A 23,888-nucleotide genomic window follows, 5' to 3' on the forward strand; every position below is an offset into this window, starting at 1 on the left:
ATATATATATATATATATATATGTATGTTGGATGTACATTTTCCAGAATCTCATATTGTCCCTCACATGCAATTTAGCTTTTGAACATTCTTCAATCAGGCTGTTATGGTTTTACTTCTCTGATTTTGTTTGAGGTTATTTATTTGTGTCCAGATCAAATTGACATTTTTTTCTTCCTACTGGTCAGGCAAAGAGACGGAGCCCTCACAAAAAAGGGGGGAAAAGAATCAGAAAAGACAGAAGAGATGAGATGGTCACAGCTGGGAAGGGGAGACAGAACGGGGGATGAGGGTTGCAGTTTCAGCATCATTCAGTCAGACAACATGCCCCTCAGCTGAAACAGCGAGAGACCCTCCCCGATTCTCTCGAATTAGGGAGATTAGCGGGGGAAAGCGCATAATGCAGGATGATGGAATTTGTCATAATTTGCATTGTCCTGGAAAGATTCGGCTTGATAGAGCGATGCGTGGAGGGGGCTTGTCATGTCCCACGGGCAGGTCATAGAGGAAGCTTGGCAGAACTGATTTTTGCGATATGTGCATCAGTCGTAAAAGCCTCACAACCAATTTGTCAAAAAATGTGCGGCCAGGACAGTTGAAGGCAGCGGGGCATTTTGCCTAACCCGATGAAAAAGCGTGCCCCTCCATCACTCTTCGTTCACAGCCCCGACTCTGTTGTGGCACTGTGCTGCAATGCAAAAGCCAATTTCATTACGTCCGCCTCGGGTAGCTCGAGTTTCATTTTGCTATTTGCTAAACGTTGTATATGCACAGCAAAATGCAGAAACAAATATTGTTTCAAACCTAGTTGCTTTTATTTTATTTTTTATCTATCAAAGCAGAAAATGTATTTTTTTTTCTGTTTATTTATGCTGTATTCCTTGCAGACACATCTCTGAGCATTCAGTAGGCAGCTCCCCTCTGACCTTGGCTATAGTACTGAATGGCAGCTTCTGACCAGCATAAAGTTGACCAGAGCTGACAGTGCAGTGTTACAGCTCTGCACAGTTCAATGTCTACAGAGTGGACATGTCGAGGCCAAACATAGGAAGCAGAAAAAAAACATGCAAGCTTTAAAAACTAGGGGGGGGGGGGGGGGGTTCTGTCCACCACACTGACCACACATTGTCTCTACTACAGCTCCTTAAATCTCTTGACTTTTATGTACTTCTAAATTTGCCAGATTTGTCCTTTCTTTTTTTCTTTTTTTTTTACTTATTAATGTGTGCTTCTGGTTTGTTTCCTGAACATTTGTGCAATTTTAGACAAGCAAAAATCAGCTATATCAAAAGATATATTTATCTTTTTTCTTGTGCACTTTATACGGCTATTTATGTCACCGTTTAAAGAACGCTAATGTTTTGTGACAGATGAGCATACAGGGGTTAGACTCAAACTAGAGCACGAGCAGGAAGAAGTAGAAGAGGGAGTGAGAGAGAGAAAACGGGGGACGAAGAGGAGGGAATAATAAGAAAAGGGCTAATATATTTCCCCTTTCCAATCCAAATGTACAAAGTTAAAGGTTCTGTAGGAGAGAGGAAGGTTGTGCCTCTCCTGAAAGGTTTGCATTTGTAGAAATGAGGTGTCAGAGGAGGCAGGATTTCCTCAGGGCGCGGCACAACAAGAGCCCGTTTCTTATCACTTCCCAGTCCCAGACGTGATCTGCTTTGAATTCGCTAATGCTGAAAGAACCCCACAGACTCGAAGCCGGTTCAAGATGGAATCACGGCACACGTCCCTGACAAACTGCCATCCATTGCATAAGGATTAAACAGCGACTGCTTTTCAAATCCCTACCAGAAGGAACTAATATATGCACTTAAATGCATGCAACAAAACTTTAGCCTCAGTTTTTTTGATCCTCACATTTTGGGGTGTTTTGAGCCGTTTGTCAAGCCTGAAATATTCAGGTAACAGGAGGAAATTGTGAAAGCGGAATCTGGAAAGACATCTTGAAAATGGAAGTAATTTTATTCCTTAAATGTTGATTATGACATATTCATACCCCTTGCACTTTTTCAAACTTTGACAATTTTGTATCTTATTGGGATTTTATATGACAGAGCAATACAAAGTAGTTATAAATGTGACATGGTAGGAAAATGATACAGGATGATTTCAGGGTTAAAAATCAGTACAGTGTGATTGGCTGTTTTTTCTCAATCTCCTTCAGTCTGATGCCCCCAAATAAAATCCATTGTGACCTACACATCATGAAACTGCATGATGAAAACCAACAAGTACAACAGTTTGGTTTAAAAATAGGATTAAATAATGAACCTGAAAATGTGAAGCACAGCTACAAGCCTACCGATAGACGGAAATACCAGAGAAGCTGCACAGCTCTGGTCAGATGTGAACAAAATCAAACACTTTGACCTTCATGCAAAATGCTGTCCTATTGAAACTGCACCACAATGAAGTGGTGGCAGCATCATGCTGTTGGAATGCTTTTTTCTCTGCAAGGCAGGGAAGCTGGTCAGAGCTGATATGGTAAGATAAATGGAATTAAAACTCGTTATATTAACTGTCCAGTAAAACCCTTTGCTGCCAGTGGGACAAAGAGAGCAGACATATAACCAGAGCTACAATGGAGTGTGTTGATCAAACATATTTGTGTCTTAGGATGACCTAAATCTAGACTTAACTCCAGCGTTGAGTCTTAAAAATTACTCTTCACAGTTTCAACGTGACAACGTATGAAAATGTGAAAGAGGTATGAATACTGCAAGGCACTGTGAAAGTGTAATATAGACCTTGTGAAAGGCTTTACATTTTGTAACATATAAATAGTGCTCACACATCAGAATAGGTCCCTTTAAAGATACTTTTTCCTCTTACTTCTATTGTGCATTTATTTGCCATTTAGACATTTTGTAACATTAAAATAAATAGATTAATTACAAACAACAAATTAGTTTTGATTTTAGGTGTTGCTTTGCATTAATAATCATTTTAAAGTCATATTAATCCAAATAGTTTTACACACATTTTCCTTGCTGAATTATGTATAAGGTCTCAACGGGGAGAAATGTGACCATTAGCATATCTGATAGGAATGGTGGAGCCATTTTCCACCTCTCTCTGTCCTTGGAACTAGGCAGGGGGAAAAAAAAACCTGACTGTTCGTCAATACCAGGTCATTTTATCCAAGCCCAGCTAGTTAATCTACACCATTCTAAAGTTTTGCTAATGACACTCTGAGGCGTCCTTCGTGTGATGGGAGGACCCAGAGGGCTCCAACACCAATATGAATATAGTCTGGCACTGTCTGGTCAACCCAGGAATCCTTTTAATAAAAAAAACAAAAAAAAAACTGTAATTAGTAACACCTCAGACGAACCAATCTGAAATGAGACACCAGCAAGTTCCCTTTGAAAGCATTTAATTATGTTACCGTCTACACCTCAAGAATAGAAGAAATGTCATTAGGGCATTGGCCTTTTGGCACTAACCGCTCTTCAAAGTTTGTTCGAAAAATAATGCAGTTTTTAACTACGATGTAAAGAAATATGAGTTATAACGTAACATTGAAAAATCATGAAAATGGAACATTGTTTTAACTGTAAGCCTGTTTAGTGTAAAGGAGATGGCTGATTTTTGAGATTTTTGAACATGGCTGTTCAAAAATGTTTGCTGCTCTGTTGCATTCTATTCAAACGGTGTGGATAAAACATATACTATTCTGAAATTATCTTTCAATCAGCTAAATGACAAATATAACCCAACAGGAACACGTTGCATTCATTTCCTATCCCCCAAATAAAGTCCTTTTCTCTCAGGGCCATTTGGAGAGCTAAGGCCACCATTTGAAAAATACTTACCTTGTTAAAAGAAAGTTAATGTCATATGCAATTATTTGACCCTTATGAATATTAAAGGTTCCCATCTCTGGCCTATTAAAAATGCATGTGGCATTGTGGTTGTTGATCACATTTAGAACGGCCATGCAAATTGGACTGTCTTTGCTGTCAAGGCCTCAGATGAATAATGTAGTTGTGTTGTATATTCAGGGACACACCATTGACAGTCAATTAACAAGTTTGATTGGTGTGTGAACTCATTCTTTTGAACTGTTAATTTTATGTAAATAGTATTCGCTCTTCCCTTCCGCGGTCCCTCCCACCCCCCCATCCACGACCTGCATGGAAACGGCAAAACCCAAGATCCCCAATTCCACCTCCCACTAAGAGTAACCAGAGTGGGATCCTTAATAATTGATTATCACACACCTGCTCGGTAGACGCTATGGGAATCTACCTTTAACAGTCAAGAGGCCCCCATGCTTTCACCTTTTGATATTCAAATTGACAAATGATAGTTGGTCTTTATGAATTCAAAATGCAGCAAGCACTTTTTCATAGAAGAGGTTGTTAAAAGACTCTAGCCACACGTCCAACCTGATGGACCTCCTCTTTGTTGGAGTGGATATGATGGCATTTGATGGCTCATAAATGGAATGCCAATTGACAATGTGTTGTTGATGTGTGGGAGTCTGGCTTTCATGTTAGGCAGTCTCCGTAATGCAGGTTCCTGGGCAGATCGCGCTAGCAGGTAAATGATCCGGTGATTGATCCAAATGGTTGAAAGCAGCGAGGGCCCTATCTTCCCTTTCACTCACACGTGCTTCTCTAATTCAGCTTCCCTCCATCTCCTGTCTCGTATACTGTCCCAGTAATTTGCAGCAGCAGAGATGGAAACTAAAGCTTCATCAAAGCTGACAAGTGAACCCAAGAGCTGTGGATAATGGTTAACCCATTCAATTATGGAAATACCAATGACATTGTCTGCTCTTTAGCAAAACAATTGTGTTGCTAACATCTTGTTCTGTAAGTATTTTATAGGGGAAAAAAGAAGCAAAAAACGACTTGTATCACTACATTTCAGAGTGATAAATCAGAGCATCTTGAAAGTATTAAATAATTAGCTTTAACCTTGTTAGTAATTGTACAACACTGTTTTCTGAAGTAAAAGGAAGCACGGCTCCGTAAATGGATGATGATGTGTCTGCAATGCCACCGTCTGGAAATCTCTCGATGCTCTTTAGTCTTCTTGACAAAAATTCTCTTTTTAATAGGAATATGTGGGATGGATGTTGATCTGCTTATTGACAAAACAGAAAAAGGGTAATACTGAGGATTTTGCAACCAAACAAGACAACAGAGTGGCATGCTATAGGTATGTTAAGAGATGATTTCAGTACAAGAACACAAAATACAAAATTGGATCGCATTGGACTTTACTACAAACTCACGTTTTTGATGAGATAAAATTCCAAGGTCTGGAATAACGGGAGTATCACAAAATGATATTAATTGACTTATCATTTTGGTATTAATCTTGGTAAATAGCCTGCAGTCAGTTGCTTAACAGACATAGATTAAGCATCTGATTGTTTGTTAAACTGCTCCGCGTCTACTTTTTTGTCTTTTAACTGTCTAATAAAGGCCACTAGTGTGACAAAATAAAGAAAAACATTAAAGCAAAGAAAAACGTCCTCTTTATTTGCCCAAACGTTTATAATCAATCCATGCCCTAATTTTAAAAGTATTTTCTTTTATATATGCTAACCCTACTAATACCACTTAAAAGTCTAACCTCCTTGGTGGGATCTGACATCCTACTTGTTCAAGCAGAGGAAGGTAATCGGTAAATAGCCTTGTTCATGCATCAGTTTATCCCTTCTAGAAATTTGCATGTCCTTGGCAGTCTCTGCAACTCTACCTGTAGCATCCATTTGCATTGTCCAGTACCCAGTGTCCAGCCGTAATGCTGTCCAACCTCAAATGCTACTACTATGTCTCTAAAGACCTGACCTCCTAATGCCACCCCTTACGCCGACTCGTCTGTCTGCATTAAGCAGATAGATTTTTTTCAGCTTCCATTATTCAGGGAGCTTAATTCTAACAGAGGCATTTAATGGAGAATTGAGCTTATTATCACATGGTTAATTATGCTTATGAATAACAGCGGCACCACTGAGGTATACTAGCAAGCATCTAACAGAATACTTGCTTGTGTTAGACTTGTGAAATATGAGTTGTTGGTGATAAGATGCTGACAAATGAGAGAAGGAACCTGATAATTAATGTACTGCTAATGAAACATAGGTTTATAATTAATGTTAATTCCATTATGCCACATCTGTGAATGGTGTATTTTTGTTTTCTAAAACAAAGACGTTTTTTTTTCAGTTTCCAGGTTAAATTGTATGTTAATTAGAAAAAAAAAAAGGAATACTACTCTGACATCTTACTTGTTCAAGCGGAGGAAAGAAGTTTGAATTTTTTACTTGAATTGAATTTCTTCTGAAAATATCACATATTTACCTCAGTGGTTAACAAAAACGATAACTTTTTATGTTTTTATTTACATTAGCAATGTTATCATACTCCAACCAGCGATTGTTGGCTCAACAATTTTTATAATTTTCCAAACAATCTTGAAAAGTTTCGATCCAGGTTTTGTGGCTGATTTTCCAATTTCCCTCCAGCTTTTTGAAAGGGTTATAAATCTGCTCATTAGCAGATTTCAACTTTGCTTTAAGAACTTTAATTGACAATGTTCAAAATATTCAGCCTTCTTCCTATGAAATATTATTTATGTTTTGTATTTGAATTTAAAATTTGACGCTGTCAATAGGGTTAGACTTAAAATATGAAGTGTAAAGCCTTTATCTCATTTGTCCCAATAAAAATGAAGCAATAAATAAATCAAACTGAAAAAACCCCTTTGATTCCAGTCACAAGCCGATTTCTCATCGTGTCTCTAAGCATTTGTTTATCTCCACTCAGTTTTATGGGTTCAATGTCGGCTGTTCCGCTTCTTCTTTTCATTTTTCTTGTCCAGGTAGATGAGCTGGTGTTCTGTGCAGGACAAATCCCTTTGGTCCCCTGCACCATGTCTTTGGTGAAAGCTGCCACCTCGGTAGAAGCTCAGCTGTCCTTCAGCCACGTGAAGAAGGTGCTGGAAGCTGTGATCCCCAACTTGACTCTGGCCCACGTTGTCCAGGCCCACTGCTACATCACCAGACACCGAGACGTTGCGACCGTCAGAGCCGTGTGGGAGAGCATGCTGAAGGCTACAGAGGAAGAGAAGGTCAGTCGCTGCCAATTGAAGGTTTTCACCATCAAATGCACAACTGTGGCTAAGCAGGGGATAAACGACTGTTTTATTATAGATGCAGAGGAAATATTGATCATACTGATGCACTCATATATCGGATGAAGTTCATGTTTAAAAGATAAAAAAATAAAACCATTCATCAAATAATAAATAAAAGAAGATAAACTTGCTGTGAAAACCAAGTTTTTCCAGAGACGCCTTTCAGAATTGTGTTTTATAGCGGGGGCACGTTTGACGCCCCTCTCTGCTCCCGCGAGACCCAAGCCATTGCTACTGATATTTACCAGTGAGTGCGCTCATGAAAAGTTGATGATGTGGGAAACACTGGTGTCTTTGATAATGCAGAGCTTGGCACAGAAGCAGATGTCTTCCTCAGAGCCCTGCTAATCCTTTGCCCCCACACACCATTTTGGAGCAGCGTTCAAGTCTCAGAGCAGCTTATCCCCCCCCTCCTCCTTCGCTCGTCTCCTCTGCCACCACCCTCCACCCTTTGCTCCGTTCTCCCGCGCTGGCTTACAACCCTTGCTCCGTACTTCTAATAGGGGCTTCAGTCTCCCTTGGCAGCCGTTCTCCTCCCACAGTAATCTGTCTAACCATGGGAATAGGACCTCTGGGAGAGATGCAGGAGCCCACCTCCAACATGTGGTTTGTTGCAGCGCAGAACACTGCTGAAGACCGGGGAGAGAATGTCAACTTTATGTCACTTCTTAGCACATAATCAAGTTAAACTATATGTAAAACTGTAATCATACTTAAAGTTAGTAATCACGTTCACACAGCTTTGACATGTTTGATGGAAATTTCTACGTTTCAAAACGTGTGCATGCGCTTCATGTGCTGGTATGGTTAGGGGATTTGACACAGTTTGCCACACTGCAAATTGCAGTTGCATAAAGAAAAATATATATATATATATATATATCGAAAGCCTCGTTGGTGCAGATCAGATTTAACATATAAATGCAAAAATATTCATACTTCTTGAACTGTTTCATAATGTTTTCACATTTCAAACTAAATCTGAGTGTATTTTGCAGAGATTGAGTGATATAGACCAATAGAAACTAGTTCATAATTTTGAAGTGGAAGGAAATTTTATTTTTTTTAAACAAATAAAAATTAGAAATGTCTCTTTGAGATTTACACATGTAGACACTTTGCAGTTTTTGAGTAGAGCTGAGTAGCAACTAAGTGAGATTAGGTGGATGGTGTCATTGAACAGCAAGTCCAACCACAGATTTTTTATTGTATTTAGGTCTAGATCTTGATTGGACCATTCAAACATATGGATATTGCTTCATTTAGATCATGTCGTTGTAACTCATGCAATGAGGTTTTGTGCAGCAAAATGTTTTGCATGTAGTCTAAACAGTTTGGTCTTATCAGACCAAAGGTCCTTTTTCCATATGGTATACTTTAAATAGGACTTTTTGGGACTTGAGTACTGCAGTTTGTGGATGGGATGTGATAAAGTGGGGTAAGAGGTCAGTGGGTGTGAATACTGTCTGACTTATTCTATTAGGAAAAAAGAACTCAGCTTAAGCTTTGGAAATTCAACTTCATGCCAGAGGCCAAATATAATGGCAACAATGTCCGTCTGTTGGGCTTCCCTGCAGTCTGTCACAACAGTTTAAAATATTTATTTAAATGACCCTGGATTGCTACCAAGAGACCATGTCTGAGGAAGTAGTTCTAATTGACAGCTCAGAGTCTGACCTGTAATCAAGCTTCTGGACAAGTTAGGACATTTTTTTCTTCTTCTTCTTGGGTCTAAAACTTTGGCGCATCGTCTCGTTCAAGGGCACATTAAATGCGAGAGCAGCCACTGTTTCACGGCAGCTTTTCACAAAGCTTTGTTCCAGCTTTAGGTGTTAGTTATCCCGTAAAGTTTTTATTGTGTTTAGGTCAAGTAATTCCAAAAGGGTATCATTAGCCTGCTTCATCAACTCCAAAATCAATCCTGATATAAAAGTCAGGATCATTCTCCTACTGGAACAATTAATTGTGTTTAAGTTTTAAACGTCTTACTCAAACTGTGCACCGTCAGATATAATGAAGGCGGCTTTGATGTTCAGGAAAAAATTTAAAGAGCACCAAGACACAAGCTGGTTATAAACTGAAAACTATAATCAGTGTGATGTTTTCAAACCTAAGAAAAACTACCTGGTAGCATAATGTTGTTGGGTCTGTGGAATAATGAAGCTGATTATCCCTAATCAGCAAGATGGTCTAAATGTGGAAATGTTCTAGATGATCCCAATAACATCAACCCTGGTTTTGGAATAGATAAAGTAAAAAAAAACAATACGTTTCTGGAATGGTCTTCCCATATTCCCACCACAACCCCGATGAAAATTTGTGAGCTGTGCTTAAAAAACTACTTCCAAACAATTACACTTTATTGTCAAATTGTTTGCATTTTATATATCTCTAATATATATTTTTTGTTAATTCTGTCTCCTTGTTTTGTCTATATGTTGTGTGCTGCTGGCTGTCTTGGCTAGGTCACCATTGTGAAAGAGGACTTTATCTGGTTAATAAAAGCTTTAATTAAAAAAAAGATAAATAAAAATAAATAAATGAAAGTCAAATCAGTATCAGCAGAATTGATTCATCACAGTTAATCTGAACTAAGAAAAGTGGTCAAATATTCAACCAGGATACGTCAGAAGTAGTCAAATATTACAACATATGAATTTCTTTGTAAAATATTCACAATTAGACAAAACCCACAAATAATTCAAAATCTCACGCCTCATTTTCTTTATGAAATGCATTAAACATTATTATTTTCTAATTATTGTACCGTAAAAAGAAGAATCATTCAAATAAATAAATCCAAATACAAAATTAATTTGACTTTCATGGCTAGTATATTTAAACTTCTGAGCGGAACTGGCAATGCATCAAGTTATTTGGGTCATTGAGACCAAATTGAAAAAAAACTATGGCCTGTGCATGTAACACTTACTTAGAATATCAGAAAGCAAACATATTCCAGACAGCGTCTCTGTGCGGATGATGTTTGGAACAGAAACGCCTGGCTTGTCTTTGAAGCCACAGGGTTCCATAGTTGTTGTGCGTTGATAATTTCTCTAATCAGGTGGATGAAGAAGCTTGCAGGGTTAATTGGGAGCATACTGGAGTCGCTACATGTGTGAAATTGTATTTACGCCGCATTAAACCATAAAGAGCCTGTTTTGTCAGCATGCATGCAAGAACGTTCGATGAAACGGGGGATATGCATGTATGTAAAGGCTAATAAATGTTTTTACCTCCATCCCTTTTTGAAGGTCTAAATCAGGTGTTTAAAAATACCACATTCTTTTTATCCAAAACAAATCCCCCTTTTCTTTATGGGTCCGCGCTGAAATTAAGTATGAAGCCTCTTCTCTGAATAGACGGCGAAACTAGTTATTTCTGCAATATAAAAAATGGCCACATAATTATAAACTCTTTTACACCCCACTGGCATCTGTGCGTTTCATTTACACAAACAATCTAACAAGCCTCAGAGTGGAATCTGAGAAAAGCCAGTGAATAAAAGAGTGAATTGGGGAGGGAGGGTGGGGGGTTGTATTATAGCAGACTGACAGCACTACAGTAAGTGCTGAGACATAAGAAGCACATGCTGAAGGCATCCTGCTGGGCAGGAAATGTAGGGGAACTGGCTAAGCTGTGCAGCCCCATCAGCTCCCTGCTGTTCCCCTCCTTTACACCACTTCCTTATTACCGTGTTTACCGTTCGGCTTTCATGCCTATCGGCCCTCCAACCCACCACACGCTCCAGGCACATGGGCACAAGTTGGAGGGAAGGATCGGGGAGGTGGGAGGGGGCGAGGAAAAAGGAAAACAAACATAAAGAGAAGCAGGTCACGCCCCATCAGGGTAGGGAGCTGAACACAGCAGATTCAGACTGTATGTGCTTTTACCTTGCTACCTACAGAGTGAGGCAGAGCACAGGGGGAATGGTGCATGCCCTGGAACTGAAGTGGCATGAAGTAATGAGATGGATTGTGTTAAGTGGCTGGCGAGGAGTAGAACAGAGCGCTTTGAATACACACACACACATACACACGCAAACGCACACACTCTTGCCACCTGCCAGCCTTCGCAACTTGCCTCTCCAGCACTCAGGCTCCATCATATATCAAACTCCGCGTTCTGTCAGATTATTTAATTAATGATGTCCGATCGGGTAGGAATGAAAGTTCTTTTTCTTTTTCTCCTCTTTCATAAACTTTGATACGTAGAGTAACAGAACTGTGTTCACCGATCCATGGGCACACACAGAAACACGCATAAGGTGTATGATAGTAATTCTGAAAATCGTTCCTTCAAACATTTAAACTCTTATTGATTTATCACAGATAGTGATGCAGTTGAAAAAGTTTTTTTTTTTTTCTTTTAATGTTTGTGATAACAGCTTATAGCAATTTAAAAACCTAAATTTTAGTTTTTCAGTAAATTTCTTTATTACATAGGACCATTAAAACCTTTTATTTAATTCAGAAATATTATATCATGGCCTACACAATCACAGGATAGAATGGTGGTGTGACAGTTTCCCACCAGACAGTCATCAACACCCTTCACAAACTAACTGACCCTTCAGTGTGCTGCAGCAAATCATATAAATGGAAAGTTATGTGGTAGGAAAAAATGCAGTATAAAAATATGCAAAACCAAGGATAAACACATTCTTGACAGAGTCAATAGAGTCAGTTCTCTAATAGGCACTACACACAAATGAATCCAGGAGATGGACTACATTAATTTCTTATGTCAAGTCACTCCTGGACTAGAGATAATGTCAGAAGGATCTTACCTGTACAAAAGGCAGAAAAGACTGGATTGCAAAATGAGCCCCGATCGACTAGACAGAGTATATTACATAGTTTAAGAACAAGCTTTTTAGTCAGCTGAGTTTTCTGTATTATGTAGTATTCTAGTCATCTTACTGTTGCGCTTTTGTATCAAACAATCTAACTTTTTGATGATATTCCGATTCACTGAGATGCACCTGGTACATTTTGATTCACAGAACTGTTGGGTGAACTTCCCACCTCATGTTGAATCGCGGTAGGTAGGTAGGGGGTAAAAGAAAAAAAAAAAAAAGAAAGAAAGAAACGAGAACTGATGTAAGCTTATCCGACAGCTCTTATAAAAAGTCAGCAACTGTGCTGTGGCAATAAAATCCTGCCAGAGGCTGAAGCACTATGCTGAAGTCCTCAAATCCCCCTCACAGGCTGCCGGTCGGGTCTAGTACCCAGGCACTCAAGGCCTGCAGGGTGGCCTTTAAGCCTGGCTGAGCAAGAACTCCCCGTCCTGTCACTTCTCTCACTACTTTGCACTCTGTTCCATGTTCAATCACTATTGACAAGTGCTGGAGCTGTTCCCTCCAGGAGAATACCTAGCCGGTGCCAGAAGTGCTAATATAACATTTATCAAAGCGCTGGACACGTATATGTGCTGTCACTCTGCCTGACACGCAGACCGGTCGGTGCTGACATGGCTATTGTTGTGGGCTTCTTTGATTCCACTACAAACAAGCTCTCTTCAAAAAAAAAAAAAAAACAGCCAAGTACAGATAGTCCTCAGCAAGCCCACTCTTACATGCTCATTAAAAAAAACACACTGATTTCTGTTTTTGTTCTTTTAGTTTTTGCCAGGGTTTGCTTAAGTTTAATCTGAAGCTAAGTGCTGCTTCGGCAGCAGATTGGGTCATGACGAGACGAGCCGCCGTCTCGTGAAGGGACAAAGGGCCCATCATCTGGTCTTGTTAATGATTTCTTTATGTTTTTTTGTGTGTGTGTGTGTGTGTGTGTGTGTGCGTGCGAGTATCAAAATAAAATGTAAGTAACCTGTTATTATTCTGCACTTACGAAGTAGGGTGTAAGTGGATGAAAATTGATCCAGCAAATTGAAAAGGGGGTTAAGTGTTTTTGCCCTATCGACTCCGATTGGAATGACGGTTACATAAAACACTCATTTCTCTCCCATTAGCAGATGAAGCCGCAGCCAAGTATCATTAGAAGGCCACGTTGTAGCACTGCTCCAAGACTTTTTGTTTTTGATAATGGCTCTTCCATCCAGAGGAGAAGAAAGAAAATAAAGATATTTCACCCCCAATTGATAAAATTGAGCGTCTAAATGTGCGCGATGAAACATGTTGTGAATGATCTCCTCAGAAAGGTGAGAAGTCATCTCGGGGAATCTGTCATTTTGCCAAATGCACCTAAAAAGAGAATTGCGTTTTGTTTGCGGTTGCAGACGCGGGATTCTTTTTGAATTGTTTGCACACTATCATTACCAACGGTCATTTCACAGTCTCACGTTAATTGATAGGCTGTCAATCTGTCAAGCAAAAAGCCCGTCTTAGTGCTGTGTGGCAGTGTTTTTTTTCTGATGGGCTTTATAATAACGCTGATGGGTTAGTGCTTATGTTCAGAAACTGCAACATGCGTCTCAGCAGGAGGGCCGTGCATTTGATTGATTGTAGTCTGCGGTAAAACACACAGTATGTAATTTCCCATGAGGTTAATTTGAATACCATCTGTCGACTTGCAGGAGTTGCAGTGGGAATCTGAGATCAAACTTGCGCCACTGCTGATCGTCGTGATACCTGCCCTGCCCAAGGACGCCGCTGTGGAGCTTCATGTGACTGCAGTGAATGACGATCCCGCCAGAAGAACTTCCCGGCATGTTGCAACAAAGACGGCGTGCGGATCCATACGGTGCCACACCGTGTTGTCTGCTGACGGTAGCAGCGCTTCGCTATCACTTTCGATGGTCGCCTGCGGGGGCGACCTGGGAATCGCTGATGTGAAAAGCATCACAGAAGAGCTTGGCACGGCTTTCATGAAGGCCACAAAGGCGATGGAGGCCGAGCTGGTACCGCAGTGTGCAAGGGTGTTCTACAAGTGCGGCCCCTCACAAATTCAGCAGATAGTTCAAGGTATGCCTCTAACGACACTACCGCCACTCAGCCATAACATAAAAGGTGCAGTCATGGTGGGGAAACTACAGGGCCACCACCCGTCAGCGTTTCTAAAGTTAGGGCTGGTGCAATATGGCATAAAATAAAAATCTCAGATTTAAATTTATTTTTCTGTCACTTTTTTCCCTTAAAAAAGATACAAAATTACAGAAAATAGCTTAAAAAAATCACTTTGAACTATGGAAACCTGAGAAGTGCTTTGGTGAAGGAAATTCAATTAATCAATAAACCTGTAGGACAATTTGATTTCTTCAATTTATTTTTTGTTTGATGGAGTAGGGGCAACACTTCTTGACTACACGCTCCATACAGTCAGGAGAAAAACTTCAATGAAATGAGACGTTTCTTTGTGCTCTTATTAAAAAGGTTGAAACCATAACTTATAAAACCTCAACATACCTTCATACAAGCATCTGGCCCATTATGTTGACCTTTTGCTGTCAAAATATTTTTATGTCTGAGCCTTAAACTTTCGGTCAGTGGGTCTCAAACCTCATAGGGATAGCCCCACTGTTTTATGAATTCAAGAAAAAAGTTTAATAAAGTTTAAGAGTTTAATTGTAAATAAAAAAAAAGAAAGACAAATGAAATATATATAATAATAACAATATATTGCCATAAATGTTTTGATTTCATGCACATAAATTAATTTCTATCACATTCTATTGTTAGCACAAAGATTTTTACAGTGGTAATTCTGGTGAATTCTCTGGTAAGATTTAGGAGTGTGTTTACGTACATTTTTTTATTGTTCTTCTAGGAGAACATTTGTGAGGTCAGACACTGATGTTGGACAAAAAAAAAGCTTGGCCCAAAGTCTCAATCCTAATTCATCCCATTGTATTCTATTGGATTGATTTTGTGCAAACTAGTCAAGTTTCTAAACTCCAAACTTGCTCATTCATGTCCTTGGACAACTTGTATTGTTCACATGTTTCTGCTGGAGGTGGCACGATTGCTTATTGGTTACAGTTCAGTTATCTGAGTCACCCTAAACGTCCATTGTGTGTCATAAAGCCTTAAAGGCTGAATGAGATTTGATTAATTTTAAGATCCCTATTTATTGCTGGAAACTGTCCGTTTGAAAAAATCACCTTGAAACAAAGCAACTTTTATGCAGAGTCGGATCAAGCCAACTTTGAAGGGAAGTAGAGTGCGGCTGTAATTTAGCACTTTTAATCTTTATGCTTTGGTTGGTAGTTTAAAAAGTACAATGACAGAGACTTTGTAAACTTGAACCACAGGGAGTGATCGGATTTCCTTGGGTCAAGAACGGAGAACCAGACATACAAGTTTGCACCTCAACTTTTAAAAATGGTGCAGCAGCTGTTCCACTTGCAACCCATTGTTTCACAAATATTTGCAGCATGATGAGGTGCTTGACTTCAAACACTGATGAAAGTGTTTGGAAAACCTGCATTCACTTTTGATAATAGGTTGTATATAGATCTAGTTTCTTCAACTCATCCCTACAGATTTCGGGTCACATCAGCAAGTTACACTTCCATCTGTTGGATTTCCACTGTGACATGCTAAACCACCAACAAGATACATGTAAACAGATATATATGTATTGTTCTTCGTTAAACACAAACACATGTCTGAATACAAGAACAGAAGGTTTTCCAGTTGAGCCTTAAATTGCAACATCATTATTCTCTTCACCTGTTGGTGATTTATTATCTATCTCTGATTGTTGTTCATGCCAGATTTAAAGTGATCTAATGCTTTCACTTACAGAGAGAATTAATCCCATAGAAGCCTTCCTGTTAAGTATAACACTCATGACACGTTCTGGTTTTGCAAGTTGAGCTCCACAACACTTTTAATGGAAGCGACGTGACAGCCTCTCTTGCTCTGCGTTCTGTTTTCAGAGAAAGTTTGAGCCGACATTAGTTAAGCCATATCATAAAGTATTCAAGGAAACAGCCTCCCCAGAGGATCTCCTCTTCTTCCCGTGTTTAATTATCGTAAGCCATTTGTTGTGTCTTCGGTGTGTACAGTAACCCAGGCAGCTGGCACGGTCTTTTGTCATCATTACACTTTTATACGCCGCCGTCTCCGGCTCCCAGGATTCTAGGATCTCGTCGAGGCGAAAACGCAGAGCGGTGTTTGTTTTATCCTGAAAGATGTTCTCTGTGAGAGGAAAGGGCGACGAGCACATCGATCACATGAGCTCGGCTGTCAGGCCGTCACCGGAGCAGTCAATTAGCATTTCTGAATCCTTGCCAAACCAGTCGCCTTTCAGTCATTTTTTTAACTTTGACGTAACTTATCATTCTCGCAACGTCGAGTTATGGTAACCAGTAGTGAATAGAAGAAGGTCAGCGTGCTCAGAATGCGTCTTAAAATGCATGACAGTGAGCCGGTGCTATTTATGTTGTCGACTAATTATATTCCTGCTACTGAGTATTTATGATGCTTGTCAATCTTTTTCATGCACAGACATTCACAACAGGAGATATTCAGCAAACATATTATTACAATGTTTCCTTTTTAAATCCATATTTGTACATTATACTGCAATAAAAGTAGGACTTAGCTTTAAATCAGTTTTTTTCTTTTTTTCTAACAGCCATATCCTAATTCTTCACATGTGTGTTTCTTGGATTACGGACGGCACAGAAAGCTCCCCTAAAACCATTTATTGACTCATTGCCGAGATGAAATCGGTTACCTTCTGATGCTTACACAGCCAGGCCCTGCGAGCTTACCCGCTGGCACCTTCATGGGTCAAAGCTGATGCTCATTGGGTGATAAATCCAAAAAAGTCAAAGGGGGAAAAGTAACACCTCTGGCGCCAGCAGTCACTGCCTTGCTATTGTCGCTGTCACTGCAGGGACGTACAGCGGAGCGAAATGTGACTGCACAACCCCTCCTTGTTTTGCTCGCTGTAGGATTCACAGTTGATAGACGTGGCATATGGCTCAAATGAAACCTTTAAACATCTAGTCTCAACTTGTTACTTACGATAGAAAGGTTTTTTTTTGTTTGTTTTTTTTTCCCAAGATACGACCCCACAGCTTAATAAAATTTTCAGCATTTTTAAAAAAATAAATAATCAAAATAATACCTTGTAATTATTATAGAAGCTTGTATATAATAATAGAAAATAATTTTGTGTTCTAAAAGATTTAACAACTACATATCCTTGCAAAACTTCAGTATATCTTATTGGGAGTTTATGTGATAGACAAACACAAGGTGAAAAGTGAAACATCAGTCAGTATGAAGGCCTGAGAGGTTTTTAGAGGAGCATAACCAGATATATGTCAAGCATAAACAACTGGAGAGACCTGAAGGAGGGTGAAGTTATAACACAATACCAGTAACTCTGGAGGAGCTACTTAGGTCGACAGCCTAGGTGGAAGCATGTGTCGGCAGGATATTTATTAGTCAGACATTAAGCGAATCTGGCTTTTATTGAAAAGTGGTACGAATTAAACCTTCATTGAAAGAAAGTCGTAAAAATCTTGTTTTGACTTTGCCACGAGCTGCATAGGGGACACAGCAAGCATGGAAGAACGTAATCTGGTCAAAGGAGACCAAAACTGAACTTTTGCAGCTACATATATCAGCGTTTATAGAAAAACTCTCACCAGTTAAATACTGGACAATCCTGAACGAAAGCCAGTTAACGGCTGCAAGAGACTTGAGCCTGGAGATTCATACCTGTTGGACAACGACACTGAGCTTACAGCCAGAGCGCTAGAAGCGTTACTTAGAAATGAAAGGAAATTTGCAGATGAGATTATAGTGAGAGGTGGTTCTGTGAATTATTCACTCAAGGGAGCTAAATAAAAATGCATACCACACTTTTCAGATCTTTGATTTTAAAACAGAAACTTTTGCTTTGAACTGCTTTTCCTTCCACTGTTGCTAAATCCAAATAAAATTGCTGGCTAGCTTTTAACACATAAGGTGTATAACCTAAACCCTTTAAACCTCTAATTTTTGTGCAGAATATCTATACAAAATGGTTACATTGTAAGTCCCAAACAATATTAGTACAGAAAACATCAGTAGAAATCAATGGATAATATATGTAAATGTTGGTTTCAGACTGATTAGAAAAGATAAAATGATAAAGAACAAAGACAAGCTGTTCTTTGCATGTTTATGCTTACATTAATTTGGGATATTTTTTTATTTTATTTTGTCTCCTAACCATACCCCCTAGTAAAAGATCACATAGAGTACATTTGAGTGAAATTTGAGCACGTCATTGCCAGAGGTTTTAAAAAGAGAGCTGCCGTTGCTCTGATTTCACTAATAAAGATTTTTAAAAAAGGAAACAATAACACAAAATTGCATGGTCACTCATGTCACCTTCACCCCCCTCGTCGTCTCCCTTTTATAAACACGGACCTGCCGGTGAGTACAGTCACTGAAAGTACCTCAAAGAGAGAGAGCAATTATTTCCCATCCGGTAGTACAGAGATTAAAACATTCAGACATTAAACAGGCTCAGTGTGCAAGGTGTGATAAAGGGTTTGTTTCTTCTCCTAATAAAACCATCCTCAGTCTGTGATCTCTGCGGCCCGCTCGGTTGTCAGCCAACTTTCTAAAGAGGACTCCCCCCCCCCTTCCCATGGCGCTCTGATAACACATATTTAGGCTTTTTATACCTTCCAAAAAGGCCCATGTTCAGTGGGGGCATTTTAAGCCGTGGTGCGTATTAGCTAATTAGGGTTTAGGGTTCTTTGTGAGGGAATTCGCCGTGCTGTGTGTGCATCAAATGAGAGAGAATGAGGCTTATTAACAGCCCAACTGCTCCTGTAACCTCCGTGTGCTGACTTTACTTTCTGCAAGTTCACACAAATGTCATAAAGTAGGACAGAGTAACAAAGGATGGCATTAGAAATGTGTTGCTTCTTTGCCTTTTAAGATTATAATGGAGATTATGCAGCTTGATGTTACTTGCAACGTAAGCGTCACATCCGAGTCTCGTCCAGCGTGTTAGAAGAGAAGAAAGGAGGCTGGACAGGAGACGGCGAGGCTCTTGTGACCAATTAGAGCAACATCCCAGCTGCCTGCTGCTAAACAGACAGACTGTCATCAGGCTTGGCTCTGATGTGCTCAGTGAATTCTCAAAAGTCCACAGCCCAATAGTCCGGCTGCAGACACAATAACATGTTAACAAACAGAGGATCAGCTGCACTGGCTTCCCCCAACGTTCACTACAGAGAGACGGTTTAGTGGAGAGTAAAAGGCAGCCATCGGCCTTTTAAACCTCTCTGGTTGAAGGTTACACTGCCTTGAACATTTTCATATTTTGTCACTTTGCTCCAGAACATTACTAGCTTTTATGTACAGACCAACAGAAGGTACATTAATGTGAAATGTTATAGCGTGATTTTTTTTTTTTTTTTTTTTTACAAATAAAGCCTGAAAAGTGTGTTACATTCAGCCCTCCTGAGTTAATAGTTTGTGGAAAAACCTTTTACTGCAATTAAAGACATAAGTTGTGAGGTATCTACCGGATGGACTGCGATAGACCATCTTTCTACTCTAACAGGATTTCCCATTCCGACTGATAAAAAAAAAAAAAAAACCTTCCCACTGAATGATGTTGTCTCTGACGGGATGATGTGTTCAAGGTGACGTGTCAGTATTGTTTCACATTTAATGCTTTGCGTCAATCAAAAACATTCAGTATTAGTCTCATTTGACCGGAGTGCCATTCTCCACACGTTTGCTGCCTCGTACCTGGAGTGTGGCGAACTTTAGAGGGATTTCTTAGGGGGTTCGTTGAACAGCGGCTGGAATGCGTGACTAACGGTGGTCCTGTTGACAGATTCTCCCACCTGAGAAGTGGATCTCAGCTCCTCTTCAAGAGTCACCATCTTATTTAGGGGTGTCAAATTCAATACAAATGTCAACATAAATTGGCTTTTGTTTCCCTTCCATTTATCAATAATTCAGGTTTAGGTTAGGTTCTCCTGATTTCTGTCTTTCACCTTCTCTCTTCTGTGCTATTTATATCTTACAGGACTTGAAGAAAGTTTACGGAGCAGCTTAGGAGAATCCAGTCCATCTGTGGCCTTGGTTCCTGTCCTGGATCTGCCCGACTCCCAGATCCTCCACTTGTCCTGCTGGCTCAGTTTATAAAACACATCTGTAGACAAGGGGAGGATTCCCCCCAATCCACATATGATTCAGAGACACTTTTCTGGAAAAGCTACTGGATAACTTTAGACTTAAAGAAGAACATAAATGAAGTGGGGTGGGGGGTGGAAATTTCCCTTTGGTCTTGACAGTGTTGACAAATGGAAAATGTCCAAGAGTGCAGCTGTAGGGATGTATTTACTGCACCCTTTGGAGTGTCTTTAATCTAATGGTGCATACCAGAAAACTTCTTTCATTCCAGCAGGCAATAAACTCTCCCATGATATCTTTCTGTTTCTGGTGGAGTTTCCTCTGACACCGCTCATCACAGCTGAGCTTCACCTCTGACACCTCTGACACCGCCTGTGTCGGCTGCAGACCTACAGATTTACTGTGTCATAGCTTCGGAGCCGTGCGTAATGTATTTGTATGAGGTGAGTGAGTTTCTCCCTCGTGCTCCACGGTGCACCGGGTGTGTTATTATTGTGTAATAGGCAATCAGTGCCAAGCACCTGAAAAGATTAAGCCTCTTTATGTTTTCTATTGATTCCAAGGCAGCCTGGTTAATAGAAGAAGGACACTAGGACACAAAGCTGCAGGGCAAGTGTGTGTCCTCTGCGTGTTGAGGGGGATGTCAACGGATGAGTTGCAACCATGTTGAAAGAAAATAACACCATTAACTATTGCGTCTGAAGCTTTTTTTTTCTTCTTCTTCTTCTTGAAGATCATGAATTGTATTGATAATCTAAGTTTGAATGAATCTTCACTCTGGCAATTCGCTCCAATGTGCTCTCAAAGTGGAGCAGGGTATTGATCTTTACCCACTACAGTGTTGCTTTGATTGTTGTCATCAAAAATTGAACAATAGAGGTAGCCAATAGAGCCTTCAGACTTTTATTGAGGGCTAGAAAAATACAAACAAGCAATTATTTATGGGAGCAAGCATTCTAGTCCTATATGCATCCCACCACTTTACTATTTATGTTTAAATTGTCGGTGCGTTCTAAGCAAAATCAAATTCCTTGTGCACCAACTTAGCCAAGTAAAAGTTATTGTGATTGTGTTTGTTCTATGATGTTTTATAGTTCCAGAGTAGAATCAGGTTTTGTATTCTTGACTTAACTGATGCTTCCATTAATTCCATGCAAATATACATAAAGAAAACAGAAATATGTCTGCTTACTTTTAGGAGATTTTACTTAACGTTGCGCCTAAACATCCCAACAAATAGACCTCAACACACTCTTCACATGTTGGCATTGTTTACCTAGTCCACAAAATTAAATTTTTGAATTATTGCCTTTTTGGAACCTCGATCGTTGTTCAATTTCAATGTTCTTTATATTAATTTGGATGACGTTTAAATTTACAGCATTGGAGTCCATATGATTTCCAGTGTCCTATGTGTTTTGCCAATGACATCTGATGGAAATGGCTTTAATATACCTCCTTATCATGGCTTCAAGTTCTGCAGAGGTTCTGCCAAGGCTTGGTTTCTGAACCACTACATAAAGAAAGTGTTGGAAAATATATGAATGTTAGAAGAGAATATTTGAATATATATATATATAGAATATATGAAACCTGTAGAACACCATATCAAGGGCTGAACAGCAGACACAACTGCTGCCACCACCATATTTAACATTTGGCAAAAATTACTTCTAGTTTGTCCGTGTGATCGGCTGCGTGTTTTATTTCTGCCTGAACGTGTTGTTTTTGCAACAGTACCTTCTTTTTTTGGGTCGTTGCAAACAGTGCGTCTGATGTTCTAGGAGTTTCTTGTCCTTGCTTTGCTCCTGAACAGCTAGTGTATTTTTTCTGTCGTTGGAGAGACATGCACCAGTTGATCGAACATTGTAGGATGTTGAAACGGAACAATCTCTCAAACATGCATTGAAAGTAATTGTGGAATGGACAACACCAGGTTCGCCTTAAACCCAACTCACCAGTTTAGATAAACTCCCCTTCCAGCAATGATGCCTGGTGAAATATCAAGCCAGAATTGTGCCAGGACTATGTTGATGGCCTAGAAACAGGTGTTTGGGGTGCATTTTAACAGATAAACCAAATAAGTGTAAGGATATATCTATAAATTTTAACTTTTATGTGGAATTTTAATTATGTAGATTAGAAAAAAATCCTTACTTTATTTAAATGTATGCATCCAGTTGCAAAAAAACTCGGAACACAAAATGAACATAAGGTTATGAAGAATAGATGTGCATATCTGATTAAAAAAAAAAAAAAAAAAACTCGGAACACAAAATGAACATAAGGTTATGAAGAATAGATGTGCATATCTGATTAGCGCTCTGCAAAGAAAACACACAGGATTTTATTGTCCTTTTAAAAACCTGGTTTTAATTGTTTGCTAGTTCAGATCCTTTGCACAATCCCAGTCATGATGTGTCAAGAAAGTGCAAACATGCATGTTAGAAATATTTTCAATATTCCTCATTAAATATTTTTTAACTCCAAGTTTGTTTTTGGTTTTTTTTTTGTGGTTTTTTTGGGGGGGTTTTGTTTTGTTTCTAATAAAGTTTGAGAGTAAATATCACTTCTTGGAGATCTGAAGCAAAATTAATTGGTTATTCCTTTAATTAATCTTTTAACTTTAAATCTGAGTAGAATCAAAAGTCACAGATCTTTACAAATAGGCTTTTTTATTATAGCACAGCAGCAGTAGCAGATTCTAGATTTTTTTTCATTTTTTTTTTTTTTTTACCATACACAGATTTCAAAATAATCACTCTTTCTTCACATACTCACCCTTCTAATCTGTCTTTTATTAGATGTGTTTTCATACACACACACACACACACGGGAAAAACCACGGCTACGTCTTCACATCCTCGTCTCCGCCAATGTGACGGCCCGTGGCAGACGTGCGTTTTTGTGTCCTCACCACTGGGCTGCTTTACAAAATGAATAAAGACAGGGTGACATTTATCCCTTTTTTTCATGTGTTTTGTCAAACGTACATTTTCTACCACGCTGACCTGCAACCACTCCACAATGAAACAGACTTTTGTAGCTAATACTGTCCTTTGTGTGGAGTGTACCAGCCTGCGGCCCTTGTCATTGTGGCCTTGCACATGGACTTTAACTGTGTTTCTACCTCCAGGCAAACCATGCTGATGTCTGTGACTTTTTTTTTCCCCCTTCCCCTACACCAGTGGGCTGCAATAGGGTTCCCTAGCTCTGGAGTGGCCTTGTCACAGCATGAAATGCCTTCTCCTCACATTGTGGTCCTCTTGCCTCAGTGATTGCGGTTTTGTTTGTTTTCAAGTTGGAATCCTTTGTGTTTCGTAATCGTTGTTTTCCAAGCTAGAACTGTTGTACGGCATGTCTTAACAGTCACAGCGTTCGCTTGATGAAACTTTGCTGAACCCGCTGGCAACCTCATGCTGTTTGGTGGCGTATGCTTCCCTCATGTGGCCATTTGAAGTACTGCGGTTATAACACACTAGCAAACGGTTTTTAATCTTTTTAAGAAAAAAATGATTGAATAAAAAAAAAAAAAAAACTTCTTGAAGATTTAGATTGTATATTTTTTTGATGTCTCCAAAGACACAGAAAAACCGATTTGCGTTCTATTTCTTTATTATCATTATTTTTTTTCAACCTTCTAAAAGACTAAAAATAAGTAGATA

At 39.4% G+C, this 23,888-nt stretch overlaps 1 protein-coding gene across 2 annotated transcripts in view; it reads left to right on the forward strand.

Annotated features, from left to right (window-relative positions):
- Window positions 1-21,299, forward strand: part of dph6 (diphthamine biosynthesis 6) — a 77,795-nt gene extending 56,496 nt beyond the window's left edge. Inside the window, exons 13-16 of one of the 2 annotated variants that reach the window (XR_477963.2) lie at window positions 6,849-7,097; window positions 13,695-14,082; window positions 20,117-20,666; window positions 20,787-21,299. Coding sequence is in view for 1 of the 2 variants with exons in the window: in XM_007576212.2 (XP_007576274.1) it covers window positions 6,849-7,097; window positions 13,695-14,082; window positions 20,117-20,235 (756 nt within the window). In the remaining variant the exon portion in view is untranslated. Of the gene's footprint in view, window positions 1-6,848; window positions 7,098-13,694; window positions 14,083-20,116 lie in introns of both variants that reach the window. The other variant, XM_007576212.2, reaches the window with a different exon arrangement.
- The last annotated feature ends 2,589 nt before the right edge of the window (window positions 21,300-23,888 follow it).

This window comes from Poecilia formosa, unplaced genomic scaffold, assembly GCF_000485575.1.
Source record: "Poecilia formosa unplaced genomic scaffold, Poecilia_formosa-5.1.2 Scaffold8, whole genome shotgun sequence".
NCBI lineage: Eukaryota > Metazoa > Chordata > Actinopteri > Cyprinodontiformes > Poeciliidae > Poecilia > Poecilia formosa.